Source organism: Clinocottus analis, unplaced genomic scaffold (assembly GCF_023055335.1).
Source record: "Clinocottus analis isolate CAN_PGR_092001 unplaced genomic scaffold, fCliAna1.0.p SCAF_12, whole genome shotgun sequence".
Lineage (NCBI taxonomy): Eukaryota > Metazoa > Chordata > Actinopteri > Perciformes > Cottidae > Clinocottus > Clinocottus analis.
The window spans coordinates 10,025,410-10,040,529 of record NW_027175843.1 but is presented as its reverse complement, the minus strand read 5'-3'; the positions used below and the strand labels follow the sequence as shown (position 1 = coordinate 10,040,529).

The 15,120-nt window shown below is 39.3% G+C and overlaps 1 protein-coding gene across 1 annotated transcript in view; it reads left to right on the top strand.

Annotated features, from left to right (window-relative positions):
* Positions 1-3,068: 3,068 nt before the first annotated feature.
* LOC137782694 (ATP-binding cassette sub-family C member 4-like) overlaps positions 3,069-15,120 on the top strand; it is a 34,188-nt gene continuing 22,136 nt past the window's right edge. The window contains exons 1-19 of the mRNA XM_068572231.1: positions 3,069-3,171; positions 3,985-4,095; positions 4,524-4,644; positions 4,739-4,963; positions 5,084-5,173; positions 5,625-5,788; positions 5,897-6,022; positions 6,571-6,820; positions 6,914-7,021; positions 7,242-7,331; positions 8,053-8,244; positions 8,379-8,473; positions 8,549-8,635; positions 8,744-8,840; positions 9,213-9,446; positions 9,681-9,812; positions 9,972-10,009; positions 10,299-10,393; positions 10,815-10,961. Of these exons, the coding sequence (XP_068428332.1) occupies positions 3,098-3,171; positions 3,985-4,095; positions 4,524-4,644; positions 4,739-4,963; positions 5,084-5,173; positions 5,625-5,788; positions 5,897-6,022; positions 6,571-6,820; positions 6,914-7,021; positions 7,242-7,331; positions 8,053-8,244; positions 8,379-8,473; positions 8,549-8,635; positions 8,744-8,840; positions 9,213-9,446; positions 9,681-9,812; positions 9,972-10,009; positions 10,299-10,393; positions 10,815-10,961 (2,476 nt within the window). The 5' untranslated portion in view covers positions 3,069-3,097. The remainder of the gene's footprint in view (positions 3,172-3,984; positions 4,096-4,523; positions 4,645-4,738; positions 4,964-5,083; positions 5,174-5,624; positions 5,789-5,896; positions 6,023-6,570; positions 6,821-6,913; positions 7,022-7,241; positions 7,332-8,052; positions 8,245-8,378; positions 8,474-8,548; positions 8,636-8,743; positions 8,841-9,212; positions 9,447-9,680; positions 9,813-9,971; positions 10,010-10,298; positions 10,394-10,814; positions 10,962-15,120) is intronic.

Below are 15,120 nucleotides of genomic sequence, written 5' to 3'. Positions count from 1 at the left end.
CTTCTTCTGTCAAAGCTGTGATTCATAAGCGCTCAGTTTGATATTTCCAACAAAGGATTACTCATTTGCCACAGTTAACACATGGGCCATAATCTGAAAAATAAATTATTATTGACAATACGTGTCAAGGTAATATGTCAGCAATTTAAATGTTACTAAAAAATTTTACTATAGAAACAGGTTGCAATTGAACAAAAGAGTTTTAATTTTAAATAAAAAATAGATGAAAAGGACACTGATTCATAAAATGAATGTCTCTATCATTAATAAAATGATGATAATCTCATTATTTTATTGACAAATAACAAAACTTTCAGTCTGTATCTTCTACAAGAAGTACCGAATAATGAACATCAAGTAAAGATTTCTTTGCCAAACGATCATTAAAATTTTTTGTCTTTTACAACATCTTTTCATAACTTTCCTGGTAACCTTCAATCGTACTTTCAAAGACTTCTTTATGTATCAAACCCATTGAACAGTGGTAAATAGCATGATAGAAAATAATGTTTGAATTTTTGAAAGAAATTAGCAGCAACTTAATCGTTCTTGATACATCGCAGATGTACGCTTGTGAAACCAAGGTGATACATTTGTGTCTGTATTGAAGAATATTTAGATTACATATTTTGGAACACTGCATGTATATACATACAAAACCTCAAGATTTACCACAGGCTATGTTTATCCAATAGGTGTATTTCCAACTGCTATGTTAACATTGAGTGTGGTCGCCGTGAAGCTCTGATTCCAGTATAGCTTACCTTCCAGCTGAAGGATAGTATGATGTGGTCTGCAGTGCAGAGCTCCAATAGCATTTCCAGCACAGTTGTTCCACAAACCCTGGAGCACCCAGGTCGCTGTGATGACTGAGGATGCCCGGCTCGTAGCCCTCCATTCATTGGACACTGTGGCACCAATAGTGGCACCCAGCCCGGCCAGGCCACAGACAAAAGCCATAATCTGCAAGCTTGACATTTGGAGGTTCAAGATATGTATACTGTCTTTAAACAGATTCAAGGAAATGAGAAGAAATAAAATGGCCCCAGAAAGGCAAATTACACGGTGGACATGTGTTTCATTGTGATGATTTACAGACAGGACATCTTGCCTGCGTCTCTAGTGGCGAGGGATGGACACTTGTGTCTCAAGGTAAAATAATAGGAAGGAAGTGTGAGCTGACGGTTAGTCATTACATTTTGTAAGCAGTTTTCGAAATGTGAGTTTTGGTCCACAAATAAGGTCAAGTATTATATTAACATTAAAGAAAATAAAGAAGTAATCAGTAATCCTTGGAATAAGATGCAGTGTGACAAAGTCCAGTTGGTTAGTCTATTTTTGCACATAATATTTAGCAACTGAATGACCAATCATTGCCAGCTCATATGTGAACATGCTTGTTTGTTCCATTCACGTTTCATTTTTCCACTTGAGAACAGTATTCTTTTTTTCTGATACTATGAACACTAAAAAACTACTTTACATTACATTTAATTTAGCTGAGATTTTATCCAAAGCGACTTACAATAAGTGCATTCAACCGTGAGTTGAAACTCAGAACAACAAGAATCAGGAAAGTACAATTTCTTCAATAAAGTCAAACTACAAAGTGCTATCAGTAAGTGCCATTTAAGTGCTACTAAAGTGCTACTACTGCGCTACCTTCCTTATTTAGGGTGCAGTCGAAAAAGATGTGTTTTTAGATTACAACGGAAGATGTAGACACTTTCTGCTGTATTGATGTCAATGGGGAGCTCATTCCACCATCGAGGAGCCAGGACTGCAAACAGTCGTGACTTTATAAGAGGAACATGACACCAAAAGCATTAATGAAACTAAGAATTGAATTGCAAATATTGTACTTAGGGAACAAATAAACATCAAACATTTGCAATTTCCTAATTGGTAAAATAAGACAAATTGTTATTCAGTACATTTGACAGAAAATGGCAACGAGAACAGTCAATGTCAATTTTCAAAGTGTATGGGTTCTTATAGTATATTTAAGGCAGTCAAGCCACATCATGCAGGTTATGACAAAGAACTCCTTGTAAGGCAAGGCAAGGCAAGTTTATTTCCATAGCACATTTCAGCAACAAGGCGATTCAAAGTTCTTCACATAAAACCATGAAAAGCAGATTAAAAAACATTTTAGTAGTCTTTTGGAGTCTTTCTTTGACAAATATAGAGGTATTACATTTTCCTCTGTGATTTAACTTCTGTTTTAAATTAAGAGATAAATAATTGGATTACTTTTGTTGGTCCCCAAGTGAAAGTTTGATAAGGGGGAACGGGTAAATCAACTTATATTCTAACATATATGTAGAAGGACAAAATACAAGAAAAAAGGAAAACATACATGTTTGAGCTGATTTACATTTTCTTATTCATCAGAGTGGCATTGCTTTGTTTGAAATATCTATACTAATCAAAAATGAGACGGTTTGGTACATTATTATTTCTGAATATCTACTCAAACTAATAATTTGATCAATCAGCTAAAATGAAGAGCAATAATTCATATTATTAAACAGTACATTTTTAAACCATATGTTTTACTTTCATAAATAACAGGGATTTGAGTCTTTAACAGTGGACTGGAATCATTAGGGACTTTTTACTTTCTGCACACAGCAAAAAATAATCACACGACCAGATACGTTTTTGTATTGTATTGAATCATAAGTCTTATTTCTGTTAAAACAAGTGAAACATACATTTTATTTAATAGAAATGTCATACAATAATAATATAATACAATGATGCATTTGTTTTAGATCATTTTGTAAACATTTCGTAATATCATATGTTATACAAACAATTATACAAATTAAGCCGTGACGTCAGTTGGCGACTTCTAGCGACTTTTAGGCCAGCCAATAGCTCCTTTCCTTACTGAGGAGTTACACTGAAGCCAAGCCGGCTGTGCGTCCCTCGTAGTAATCCGGTCCTGGACGTCTGGAGGTGGTGGATTGACACCATTGTAGTTCACAGCAGTCGTCCAGTCAGCCGTTCACCCCTTTGAGTCTTTGTCGATACCCCCCCTGCCTCAAAGCCTGCAGAGAAAGTCCTCAGGTCGTTTTTACTGTTGGGGGGCATGGCACCACTGCGGAAGGAGGTGAAGGATAATCCGTCGGCTTCAGCTAATCTTCTCTCCAAGATTTTCTTCTGGTAAGAAAAGCGGCCCGCAGTGACAGCCGCGTTTGACGTTAATTGAATGGAGATCTCTCCTGTGTGACAGTTAGTGGCCATTCAAAAGACGGGCTGTCCCCTAGATGAGATGGCAGGTAGCTGCTGAGCATCCGCCCGTACGTTAAGATACAGCACACTGTTCCCACACGGAGAAGGGAACTCGGGCTCTTGGGTATTAATATATAGTCCTAAATCACACCAGGCTGACATGTGCAAAGTAGATACTTCTGGAGCAACATGGAGCATCAAAAAGGAACTATTCTGTTGTTTCATTAGTACAGCAGTTTCTATATATTAATAACAGTTGTGTAGCACTGTAGACTTGTGTTTACAAAACAAGTGCAGAAGGACACTAAACACTTTTGCAAAATGACAGCAGGCCTGTGAAGAGTTAATATACAAACATACACATAATATTCATTAGATTAAATGGATTGGGGGACGGACTTCTTGCGGGTGTCCAAGGATCCTCCCTCGGCACCTTTTTTTTTTTTTTTATAAACAAGCTATGTCAGTCTATTTTGATGTTTTTTAATGCACTCCAGCACCTACATTAAAGATACAGAAACTGTGAATCAATTCAATTTCATAGTGAATAAAAAAGAGGTCGTCTGGGTTGCATTTATGCATTTATGCCTTCCCATGAAAACCATTGATTGAAAACTTTCTGTCTCCTTTATTTTTGTTCTTTCTCATTGAGCTAAAACTAGATTTTCATAGTTTCTGTGAACAACTATTTCAATAATTATTTTTTCAACTACTGAGCTTATGTTCATGTAACTTTCTCTCCAGTTGGCTGAATCCCTTGTTCAGAATTGGGTACCAGAGGAAATTGGAAGAAGATGACATGTATAATGTTCTTCCAGAGGACGCCTCACATCGACTGGGGGAGGAGCTACAAGGGTAAGCCATTGAATAATGTCTCTTAAGCCATCTTTACCTTGATTGTTCCCTGTTATTACCAGCATTCAGTTGAGACTTTACTATCTCTTGTCAAACATCTGAATAGATAAGACAAACCTGATCATCACCAATTAGCATGATGTGATTTTGGTACCATGCAAAAGCCAAAAATAGAGTATCATTAATTTTTTGTCAAGGCTTCAAATGATTAAATCAGTAAATATACTAATATGTAAAAATGCTAAAAACCGCTAAAAATCGACTTAAGCACATTATTCTGCTTGAAATATGTGAAACTGAGTGTTTCTTGTGTTTTCTTTCCAGAAACCTTTTTGTAGTGCAACAGTGCATTACTGTGAGTAACACTATACCATTATTTTAGATTACTGACTGGAAGTAATCAATGCTTTTCTTTTCAATTTTTAAAGTTACTGGAACCGAGAGGTTCAACAGGCAGCAAAAGATCTTCGCCCACCCAGACTTGCCAGTGTTCTTGTTCAGTGCTATTGGAGGTCATACGCACGCATTGGAATATACATCTTCATAGAGGTACAGCACAATCTCACAGTGAAACAAACATCTACAGAGAACTGCTTTAATGCAGCACACCCACACATCTCCCTTACGTCTCATTTTCTATTAGGAAGTTATCAAAGTAATTCAGCCAGTGCTACTTGGGAAGATAATTGAGAACTTTGAGAGTTATGACAACAGCAACATAGCTGCAGTCCATGAGGCGTACAGCTACGCTGTAGGCATCTCCTTGACAACCATCAGCCTCTCCGTCCTTCATCATCTCTATTTCTACCATGTCCAGCGAGCGGGCATGAAGATTCGTGTGGCAATGTGTCACATGATCTATCAGAAGGTCAGCCATTATGAGGTGCATGTATGTATACATGTCACCCTCATATTCCTCATATTCCTCATATCCTCATATCATATTCCTGTGGTTTACATGACGATTTAACAACTTTGTTCTGCAAAGGCTCTTTGTCTTAACAGCAAAGCATTTGCCAAAACTACCACAGGACAAATTGTGAACCTCTTATCCAATGACGTCAACAAATTTGATGAGGTAATTATCTGAAAGTATATAACGTTTATATCTGTAATTATATGTTTTACGTGTAACTCATTCAATATATTATGACTATGGCTGGGCAATGTTACAAAAATCTTCTCTCCAAAAATACGTAATTTAATATCTTGATAACAATACATCACCATATTTTCTGGTATTTCCATTTTAAAAAATGTCAATATGAAGTAACCATAAATACTTGAAAAATAAAAAATATTGTCAAGTATACCAAATTTGTCAAGTATACTATAAATACTTGACAAATAAAAAATTCTGAACTTTTTTTACACCTTAATTAAGAACTTAAGTGCAATCAAACTCAAATTTGAGTTTGTATGTATATTATACATTTAGATAATGTAATTGTACGATACATTATCTTGTTGAATTATCGCCCAACCCTATATATGTTATATACTTTTTACTCTCCATTGTTTTCTTACAGCTCACATTATATTTGCACTTCCTGTGGATTGGTCCGATACAAGCAGTAGCTGTGATATTATTGTTAATGTATGCAATTGGCCCATCATGCCTCGCGGGAATGTCTGTCTTCTTTATCCTGATGCCAGTACAAACTATGTTTGGACGCCTGTTCTCTACTCTCAGGTTTGTAGTCAGTCGTCAGATTTATCAAATAAAAATAACAATTTCCTCTTAGGTTTGCATTGTATGTTTCAATTATGCCAATTCTGTCATTTGTGTCACTTGATTTAGGGCTGAGACCGCAGTCTTAACAGATGACAGAATACGTACAATGAATGAAGTCATCTCTGGGATCCGTGTTATAAAGATGTATGGGTGGGAGAAGCCTTTTGCTGCTTTGGTGGATGAGATCAGGAGGTACAATATAAACTAACCTGGATCCCATTTTTATTAAATGTCATCGCAATCTATTAACACGTCTTTGTAATATCCTCTTATTAAAAGGAGCAGTGTGTGGGATTTAGTTGCATCTAGCAGTGAGGATGCAGATTGCAACCAATTGAATATTCACTCCCTCACCCCTCCCTTTCCAAGTTCGTCGGAGAGACAGTGGCCTTCAGGTAATGTGAAAATGCTAAAGGCCCTCTCATAAGCCTGTGTTTGGTTTGTCCGTTCCGGGCTACTGTAAAACATGGTGGTGCAACATGGTGGACTCTGGGGAAGAAGACCAGCTCCCTAAGTAGACATGAAGTACTCATTCTAAACAAAAACACAATGAATCTTAGTTTCAGGTGATTATACACTTGTAAAAACATAGTTATGAATATTATTCTGCCAATTATTCCACCTAAATCCTACACACTGGACTTTAATTGACACGTATATAAAAACAAATGTTTTCTGCCATTATTGTGATTGAAAAGTTGAAGAGTGTTTACTGACACCGTGTCTCGTTTTTTGTACAGAAGGGAAATCTTGAAGATCATGAAAAGCTCCTACCTGCGTGGCATGAACATGGCATCCTTCTTTGTGGCCAGCAAAATCATTGTCTTTATCACCGTCTGCATCTACGTACTGAGTGGAAACCAGTTGTCTGCCAGCAGAGTGTTTATGACTGTTTCCCTCTACGGGGCGGTCAGACTCACCATCACGCTCTTCTTCCCCTTTGCCATTGAGAAAGTCTCTGAGTCTCTCATCAGCATTAGAAGGATTCAGGTAAATGCACCACAGACGGAGACCATATTTATACCCAGTGTGTGTTGATCACTGAATAGAATAGAAACTACTGAATGTGATTCTTCTTTTCAGGATTTGCTTCTGCTGGATGAAGTTGCTCCTCAGCATCTCGGGCTTCCGATGGTAGAAAAGACGGACTGTATTGTGAAGGTTCAGGATTTAATATGCTACTGGGATATGGTAAGAATAATTGTGGCTGTTCTTTCTATCTGTATATTGCTTACATCCAACATGCCCTAAATCCCCCCGAGAGGGTCTAAGTAAGGATAAAAAGTGTCGCTATACAGATTGTGAGGCGCCTTTTAGAATGGTACGTTAATGTCAGTAAATCCGCCAATAACAGACTTAGTGAATAGTTACTACATGACACGTGTATCAGTGGATTTATTTTTTCTTACAGATGCTCGAGGCTCCAACTTTACAGAACGTGTCTTTCACAGTGAGGCCGGAGCAGCTCCTGGCAGTAATTGGACCTGTTGGGGCTGGAAAGGTCAGATCTATTTTGTCGTCTAAGATTAATAGTCATGCGTTCACGATGATACATCTGAGACAGGTTAACTGGTAACTCAATCATTGATAATAGAATGTTATCAGTTGTATAAGCAGTAAAGCGTTGAGTCAGTGCTGAGGTTTGACTTATTTTACCAGCAGTTGCACGGCAAATAAAATGTCACTGGGCCCATTAGATTAAACTGACACAATGCAGACATAGATGTTATAATGAGAAGGACATAGCAAGATTCCTTCATTTTACCATAACTTAATCCTGTTTTTGTATCTGAGTAGTGCTATCATTTCTTTTTAAAGCCAAAGGGCAGCATGCTAGATAGTTAGCTTGTATGCAGGCAGCAGAATGCATGCTTTTGTTCAAAGTTACTGTGAGGAACATTAAACTGGTTATGAAACTGTTTCGATGTATACTGATGACTATATATGACCTACATAAGTAAATGACAATCAATTAATTCAGAAACACAAACAGAAACAATGTGTGGCTTTAATGGGAGTTATAACTATTTCTTGCAGAACAACAACTTAACGCTAAGCTAATTTAAGCTAATTGCCTCCTGGTTCAGTTCCACACTTATTTCCAGTGATATCTTCAAACCTTACTCTCGGAAAGCAAGGGATTTTAAGCTTATCTCCCTAAAGGTTGTCAGAATTGTTTTTGAAATCTTAGCTATTGTTCGTTTGTTGTTTGTGCATCTCAGTCCTCGCTCCTTAGTGCCATCCTGGGAGAACTGAGTCAGGAAAGTGGTGTGGTCAAGGTCAAAGGAGAGCTGACATATGTCTCTCAGCAGCCCTGGATTTTGCCTGGCACAATTCAAAGCAACATCCTTTTTGGCAAAGAGCTCAACCCCAAGAAGTATGATAGAGTTCTGAGAGCCTGCGCCCTGAAGAGAGTGAGAATCACTGTTGATTATCACATGCCCCGTCGCATTTTAATGCTCTGTAGTCTAAGTATTAGACAAATTAGTTAGTGGTTAGTCCAGTTGTGGTGAATGACTGGTAAGGGTTGCATTTGGACCCCGTTCAGGACATGGACCTATTGCCAGATGGTGACATGGCGATGGTCGGGGACAGAGGGGCCAACCTCAGTGGTGGACAGAAGTCAAGGGTCAGCTTAGCAAGGTGTGATGAATCACTATGCGGCAATGCACATTTGTATAAGTGGCAGAGATAACCTCCTTATGTGTGTAATTTTAGAGCAGTGTATCAGGATGCAGACATCTACTTGCTGGATGACCCTCTCAGTGCTGTGGATGCTGAGGTTGGAAGGCACCTCTTTGAAGAGTAAGTCTGGTCACTAACATCTCCTGATTGTTTCGCATCCAGAAACAGTTAATCAGTTGTAAAATCTGGAGTTTGTCATTTCTGGATTGAAATATTTTTTTTCTTCAGGTGCATTTGTGGACTTTTGAGGAAGAAGCCTCGTATCTTGGTTACTCATCAACTGCAGTATCTGAAGGCTGCAGATCAAATTGTTGTCTTAAAACAGGTGGGTGTTTGTGTTTGTTTTGACATGTAAAGAGAAGTGCTCAGGTGACAATAAACCACTTAGTTTTCTCAAATAAGCCAATATAAGACGTGTTACTGGTTATTACGGCCAAGTACTCTGGGTATTTTATATTCAATCGTTTTTATTATGAACATATGCAGAATATGGTGCAAAGGTCACTTAAAGGTTGCTTTAAAAAGTTTGCAGTCACTCAAGGGCATGAGCTGTAGTCGGCTTGGATTCACAGTGACAGGTAAATTTGCCTTTCTGTGTGTTTAAATTTATTGGAAAATAATAATATATGACTTACAGATGCTGAAACTTCAATGGCTATGTGTGAGTTCTTGTGGTGTTTTTTTCTGTCATTGTCAGGGTCAGATGGTGTCCCGTGGGACCTACAGTGAGCTGCAGAGCACTGGACTTGACTTCACCTCCCTGCTTAAGGAGGAGGAGAAGGGCCAGGAGGAGGAGGGGCAGGGTGGTACAACCATCTCTGGGACGGTCTCCAACTTCCCACATACACTTTCTGACAACTCAATGTCCTCTCTGTCCTCCCTCTGCTCCTCTCGGTACTCTTTAAATGAGGGAGCGGAGCCACCTGCAGTGGTAGGTGTATTTGAAACAAGAAGTTGCTTTTTCGTCGGCTTCAATTGCTAAAAAAGCAGTTTTCAACAAGCTGAAAGCATACATTTATAGCTATCTCATTGTGGATAAATGGCTTGTTCTCCACTCTATCAGCCACTAGAGGGCAGAAGGTACTCACCTTTACCCGACTGCTCATTACAGCTGGATCTGAAGTGTTGCTGGAAGACTGGCATTGACACTAGTGTCTGTCTATAGGTAGTGCAATCAACGGGGGAGGAAAGCCGCTCAGAAGGAAACGTCGGCCTGCGTATGTATGTGAAGTATTTCAGGGCAGGCGCTAACTTCCTGGTCCTCTTGGTCCTCATTTCACTCAATGCCCTAGCACATGTGAGTCAATTTTCTTAAATGAATTTATGTGTTTCCTCTATCAATTTTGGAAAAATACAATGGATAATTTATCTTTATTCCTTATTTAATTTCAGACGAAATTGAACGATGCAATAAATTGTCTTAATACATTTTTATTCATTTCTTTTGCTTGTATAGATTACATTTGTTCTACAGGACTGGTGGCTTGCTTGCTGGTGAGATTTTTTTTTTTTTTTTACACCCTGTGAAAAACAAATGCTCGAGAATAGCAAGTTTTTTAAGCCAAAATGACATTTTCTGAGCTTGGAAATGTTTGAGGATTTCATAGAAGACGACTGAACCAAACTGTTTTTCTTGGCATTATCTGTCACTTGTCGAAACTGACCTTGAGCTTCAGGATAGGAGGGATGTGTTCTGAATTGTGCCTTCACATTGCAACGTTCTTTCTTTGTTGTGTTTATTTGTCCTTGTGGATTTTTTTGTCCTTTTGTGGCTGACTTGCAGGGCCTCTGAACAGAAGCACATCAATGTGACAGAGCACCTCAATGGCAGCTTCCCTCAGCAGCTGGACCTTGACCTGTACCTAGGTGTTTACGCAGGTGAAGCCCACTGAACGCACATTGCTTTTCATGTACTGTTGAGGCTCTGAATACGCCAGCCATTCAATAAACAGATCCACAGTTCTTTGGCTGTGGCCCAAGGCCTTCAAGGCCCACTGTATGTGCACATGGGTCTCAGCTGTACAGAGCGATAGCAGCGCCTTTCTTGTTCTCTGCTATTGCATTGCCCTGATTGTCTCCTTGTGACTCCCAGTCTCTTCACTGAAAGAGTGAAGAGGCTTTGTTTTGAGAGTGATAGATTGGCGTTCAAGACAAAAATAATAATCATAATTGAAGGAAAAACTTAAGTGGAATATATCTGCGTTGAAAGATGGAACTTTAAATACGTAGCTGACCTTGGAACGGGCACAACTATAGCATTGTGGTTTGCTGATAATTTTTTTTTCTGTACTTTTGGCAGGTTTAACAGCCTCTTCAGTTGTGTTCGGCTTCCTTCGCAGCTTGGTCTTCTTTAATGTCCTAGTGAGCTCGGCCCAAAGCCTGCACAACAAAATGTTTAATGCCATCCTTCGGACCCCAGTGCACTTTTTCGATATCAATCCAATCGGTAAGTGGCTCTTTTCTTCATCAAGTTCTCATTTAGATGATTGATCATTCATAACTTCCTTATACCATGGTCATGGTTGCACAGGAGTGATGAGATGATTATGGGATCTAAACATCCAGTGGGATCTTCTGTAGAAATGATTGTGCTAAGATCTCACCACTAGAGAGCAGACTGTTACTTACTTTGTCACGTTTCGATCCACTTTGCAAACATCCATAATATGCTTGTTATAAAACTTCATAGTTTGTTATTCCTATCAAGTGAAATACAATAATAAAAGATAACTTCTGATTTACAATGTGACAATTTTAATATTTAACAAATAGTAATCAAAATGTTTTCACATATTTTCAAATATTATTGACATGTTTATGTAATTCAATTTCTATATAGAATAAAAAAAGATCAATATTAATCATAATTTATAATTTAGTGGCTCAGAATTTGGTACAATCTGTTTGTTGAAGTTATGGGTTTTATTTCTGACTGCAAATAAACTGGCATCAGAAAAGTCGCTGCAGAGAAGTAAAGTATGTTTATGCAAGAGACCAATTCAGTTAAAAAGCCTTGTGATATGGTTTAATATAAAGCCATGATGTATTTAAAAAAATGTTAATAGAGTGCTATCTTTTTTATTGTCAGCCCAAACAAAAAAACAAGCAATCATTATGAATAAATACTGTTTGCACTAGATCTTGGACAGTGTTGTGTTTAGACTTTAGAGCTGTGTAAATATTGACATATTTGTCTTGTGCGCTGTATCAGAAATCGTTGATTATTTTGTTAGCTTTGCAGGCTCTAGCTGCTGGGTCAATGGATTAGGCAGATGCACACAATTTTAAAAGTGTGCAAACACTCCAAATACGTTGAATTTTACTCAGAGGGCTGCTGTGTTTTTTTTTTCAGAAGGTGTTTTGCACAACCTTTTTAAATAGAAACCACAACAAAAAGAGAGAGTAATTCAAGAATCATTTAAATAATTTGCAAAATAATTTGCTCTCCTTTGATTTTGTGGTCTAAATGAAATACCTTTTAGTACAAGTACAATGTGTCATTCATACCCAAAGTCAACTGTCAAGTGGTCCACTTTGATAACTTTAATTTTTCTGGAGCATTGTTCACCTGTCAGAAGATAATTACTCAGCCTAATCTCTTCATAGTGACATGCATGTACAACACAATCAGCACGGGTGGGAATTCTCAACAAGAAGGGAACTTGTATCTGTATAATGAGTCATAATAAGCTGGTAACACAAGTCTAAATATGATTTGAGGGAGTTCAGGAGCTTGCGGTTTCTTCTGGTATTAGAAGTGGGTGCAGTGACAAAGCTTTCCTTTGCAAAGCTGTGTTTGGAGCAAACACCACAGGTCTTAATCTTTGGCTTTTGTTTTTGCTGCTGTTGTTGTGTTACGTATTGGACTACCTGAAGGCTTATCTGGGTGTGCCTTGCTTGGTAATCTACGCACAGGAGGAGGACAAACACTTTGAATAATGTAATAATCAGTTTAATAGCGCAGCAAAGGAGAGGCTTAACAGACACTGCTATCTGATTGCTGTTGTGCTGCTATCAGTGACCATTGTATGACCAGTCTAGTCATTACCTTTTGGCCTCCAGGCTGACAAACATCACTGTGCGTCTGACTGGATTTATAGATGACTGTCCCAGAGAGTGTGTTTCTTTTGTCCTCCGTCCAGTCAGCAGTAGATTAAGCATGACCACAACGCTTTTTTTCACAATACATTTTACTGATTTACATGTTTTTTTCTTCTTCTCCTGCTCTGTCTTTTTCATTCATTCACTTGAGTAAAACCAAACAGAAAAGACTCCGACAAAGTCAGCTGTTGTCAGTTCTGCTGTCTTTCTCTCACTCGTCTCTCTTTCTTATTGTTTTGCTTCTGTCTCAAATGTGTTATTGTTTTTCATACAATATATATAGTAATGACTGCCACTAGCATAGCAACTGCCTCTACATTCACTTCTCTCATGCAATAAGTGTGAGTAATTTGTAACTGTGTGCCTATGTGTTGTTAAGGATTTGACAACTGTTTACACGTGTAAGTGATAGGTGTGCTGGTGCTGAACGGGCCCGGTGCTTGATAGCTGTCCATGGAGTTAAAGGTTACCATTTCAAGCGTCGCTGCACAAAGGTCTTATTTGTTATTCTGTGAATGTGATTTCTAACAATAGAGTACAGCACTGGTGAATTATGATTGATGCAGAGGCATTGTAGCTCTTCTGTATCAGCCACTGAATGCCACTGCGCCATTTGAATCATGTGTCTGTGTTATCTTTTGTGCTGTGTGGAAATAGTTGATTTCCAAGTTGGGGTTTTGCGTGATTGAAATCTTTATATTTCATAACAATGCTATTTGATAACAAGATATCTAGATGGTTTGATATGACTACAAATTGCTTTTTCCTCGACTATATAAATTCACATGACTTAATATATTCATGTTGCTCAGTTTTAGCAATATGTACAGTCTTATTACAGCTGTTCATCCAAATGTGATTCAGTTAGAGCACCACAGACAGCGATGGATGTGTTGAGCTGATGTTGATCCCTGTAATTTAGTGTCATTGAGTGGGCTAATCCCCTCAGAGACTGCAGGCCAAGGCTTCAGCTCATCAGCACAGTCAAGGAGTGGAGTTTCAGTCAACACACACACACACACACCTCCACCGTCCCCCTTTCACATCAACATAGTGGGCCATCTTCGTGCTAGGTGTCACTCAGTTGCTGTTGACGCAGGGAACATTAGATCTTCTGTAGTCAGTGATGTGAGATTCTAATTGTGTCTACACAGGCAATGTTTTTAATGTCTGTATTTCAGGTCTGGGATGCAAGAGTGTTAAGAGCAAAGTGGAAGAAGTACTGCAGAGGGGATGATGATATCGAGGTGTGTAAATTGAATGTGGAGATGGAGCCGTGTGTGTGTGTGCAGTATGGCTGATAGGGCTCCCCCTCGCTCGGCACTTCCACTATTTAATTGCATGAAAGGGAAGCAGAGGAGATTGCAGGAGCCTGGCGGTGAGAGCGAAGAGAATGGATTTAGAATGTATTAGTATTGGCAGCAAGGCGCCGGCGGTGGGAGGCTGCCCCAGGCCCCGAGGCCCTTCATGGAAGTGCAGGTGAGCTGTGCCACCTCCAGCCTTGGCAGCCCCCTCCCCAGTATTCCTTCATTATCGCACTTGCCTGACTGAAAGGCACCTGCAACTGCACTGGGGCCCACACATGGAGCGGCTCCCTTATCTTGATGTTTACAGGGAACAGCGATTTGCCACACGCCCTGCTCTAGCCGGACCCCACTGTTCCACTTCTTTAAGTGTGATTGGGGGGCCTGCTCACCTAATATCTCCACCTAAGGGCCACCTTAGTTGGGAGGGCTTGATATTTCCTGAGCCTGAAAAAGTGGTGCAAATCACCCCTGGAGTCCTCAACCATGAGAAATTGTTTGATACTAATGCTGCTGATATCCTGAAACGTCTATACCCCACTCTACACAATAGGTGATATTGTTGACAACCACCCATAGTGATTGAAGTCATTGTCCCATGCCGATCTTACCTCATAGGCATTTCCATGCAGTGAATGTCTTTGTGTAACTGCATCACTGTAATGTATCCCCTCTATAGTCTGCGCAGGATAGAGAAGGGTCTTTACTTCACCCCCTCTGAAACTCTGTTAACTGAGCCGCTTGTCAAACAGCTGATAGCTGACTGATGTTCTCTGCTCTAACACCCTCTAACCATGGTATGATGTAACCCAGAGAAACCTATCCTTTTCTTATTGGCATTGTTTGTCAGATATGCATGAATGTAGGTCATCGATGGCTTAGACAGTAAAATGACATAAAATATTATTGGATCTTCCGCAAACACAGTTTGACAAGTACTCCCCCCATTCCCAGACTAAAGCCGCGATATTCTACACTAGTATAGTAGCAGCTCTACCCCCTTGCATGAACCCTCCCCTCAGGATGTCTGTATGCTAAAGGGGCACTCACACTGTGAATAAGATTAGTCTGCCTCCAAGTGTACAACATGCTTACGCCACTTGACTTTGAATCAGGACTGATTTGGAGCATTGCTGGATTGTTGCGGGGAATAATGCTCTGGCTGGGTTTATGCAATGGCTGTTATGGGGAGCCCGGCCT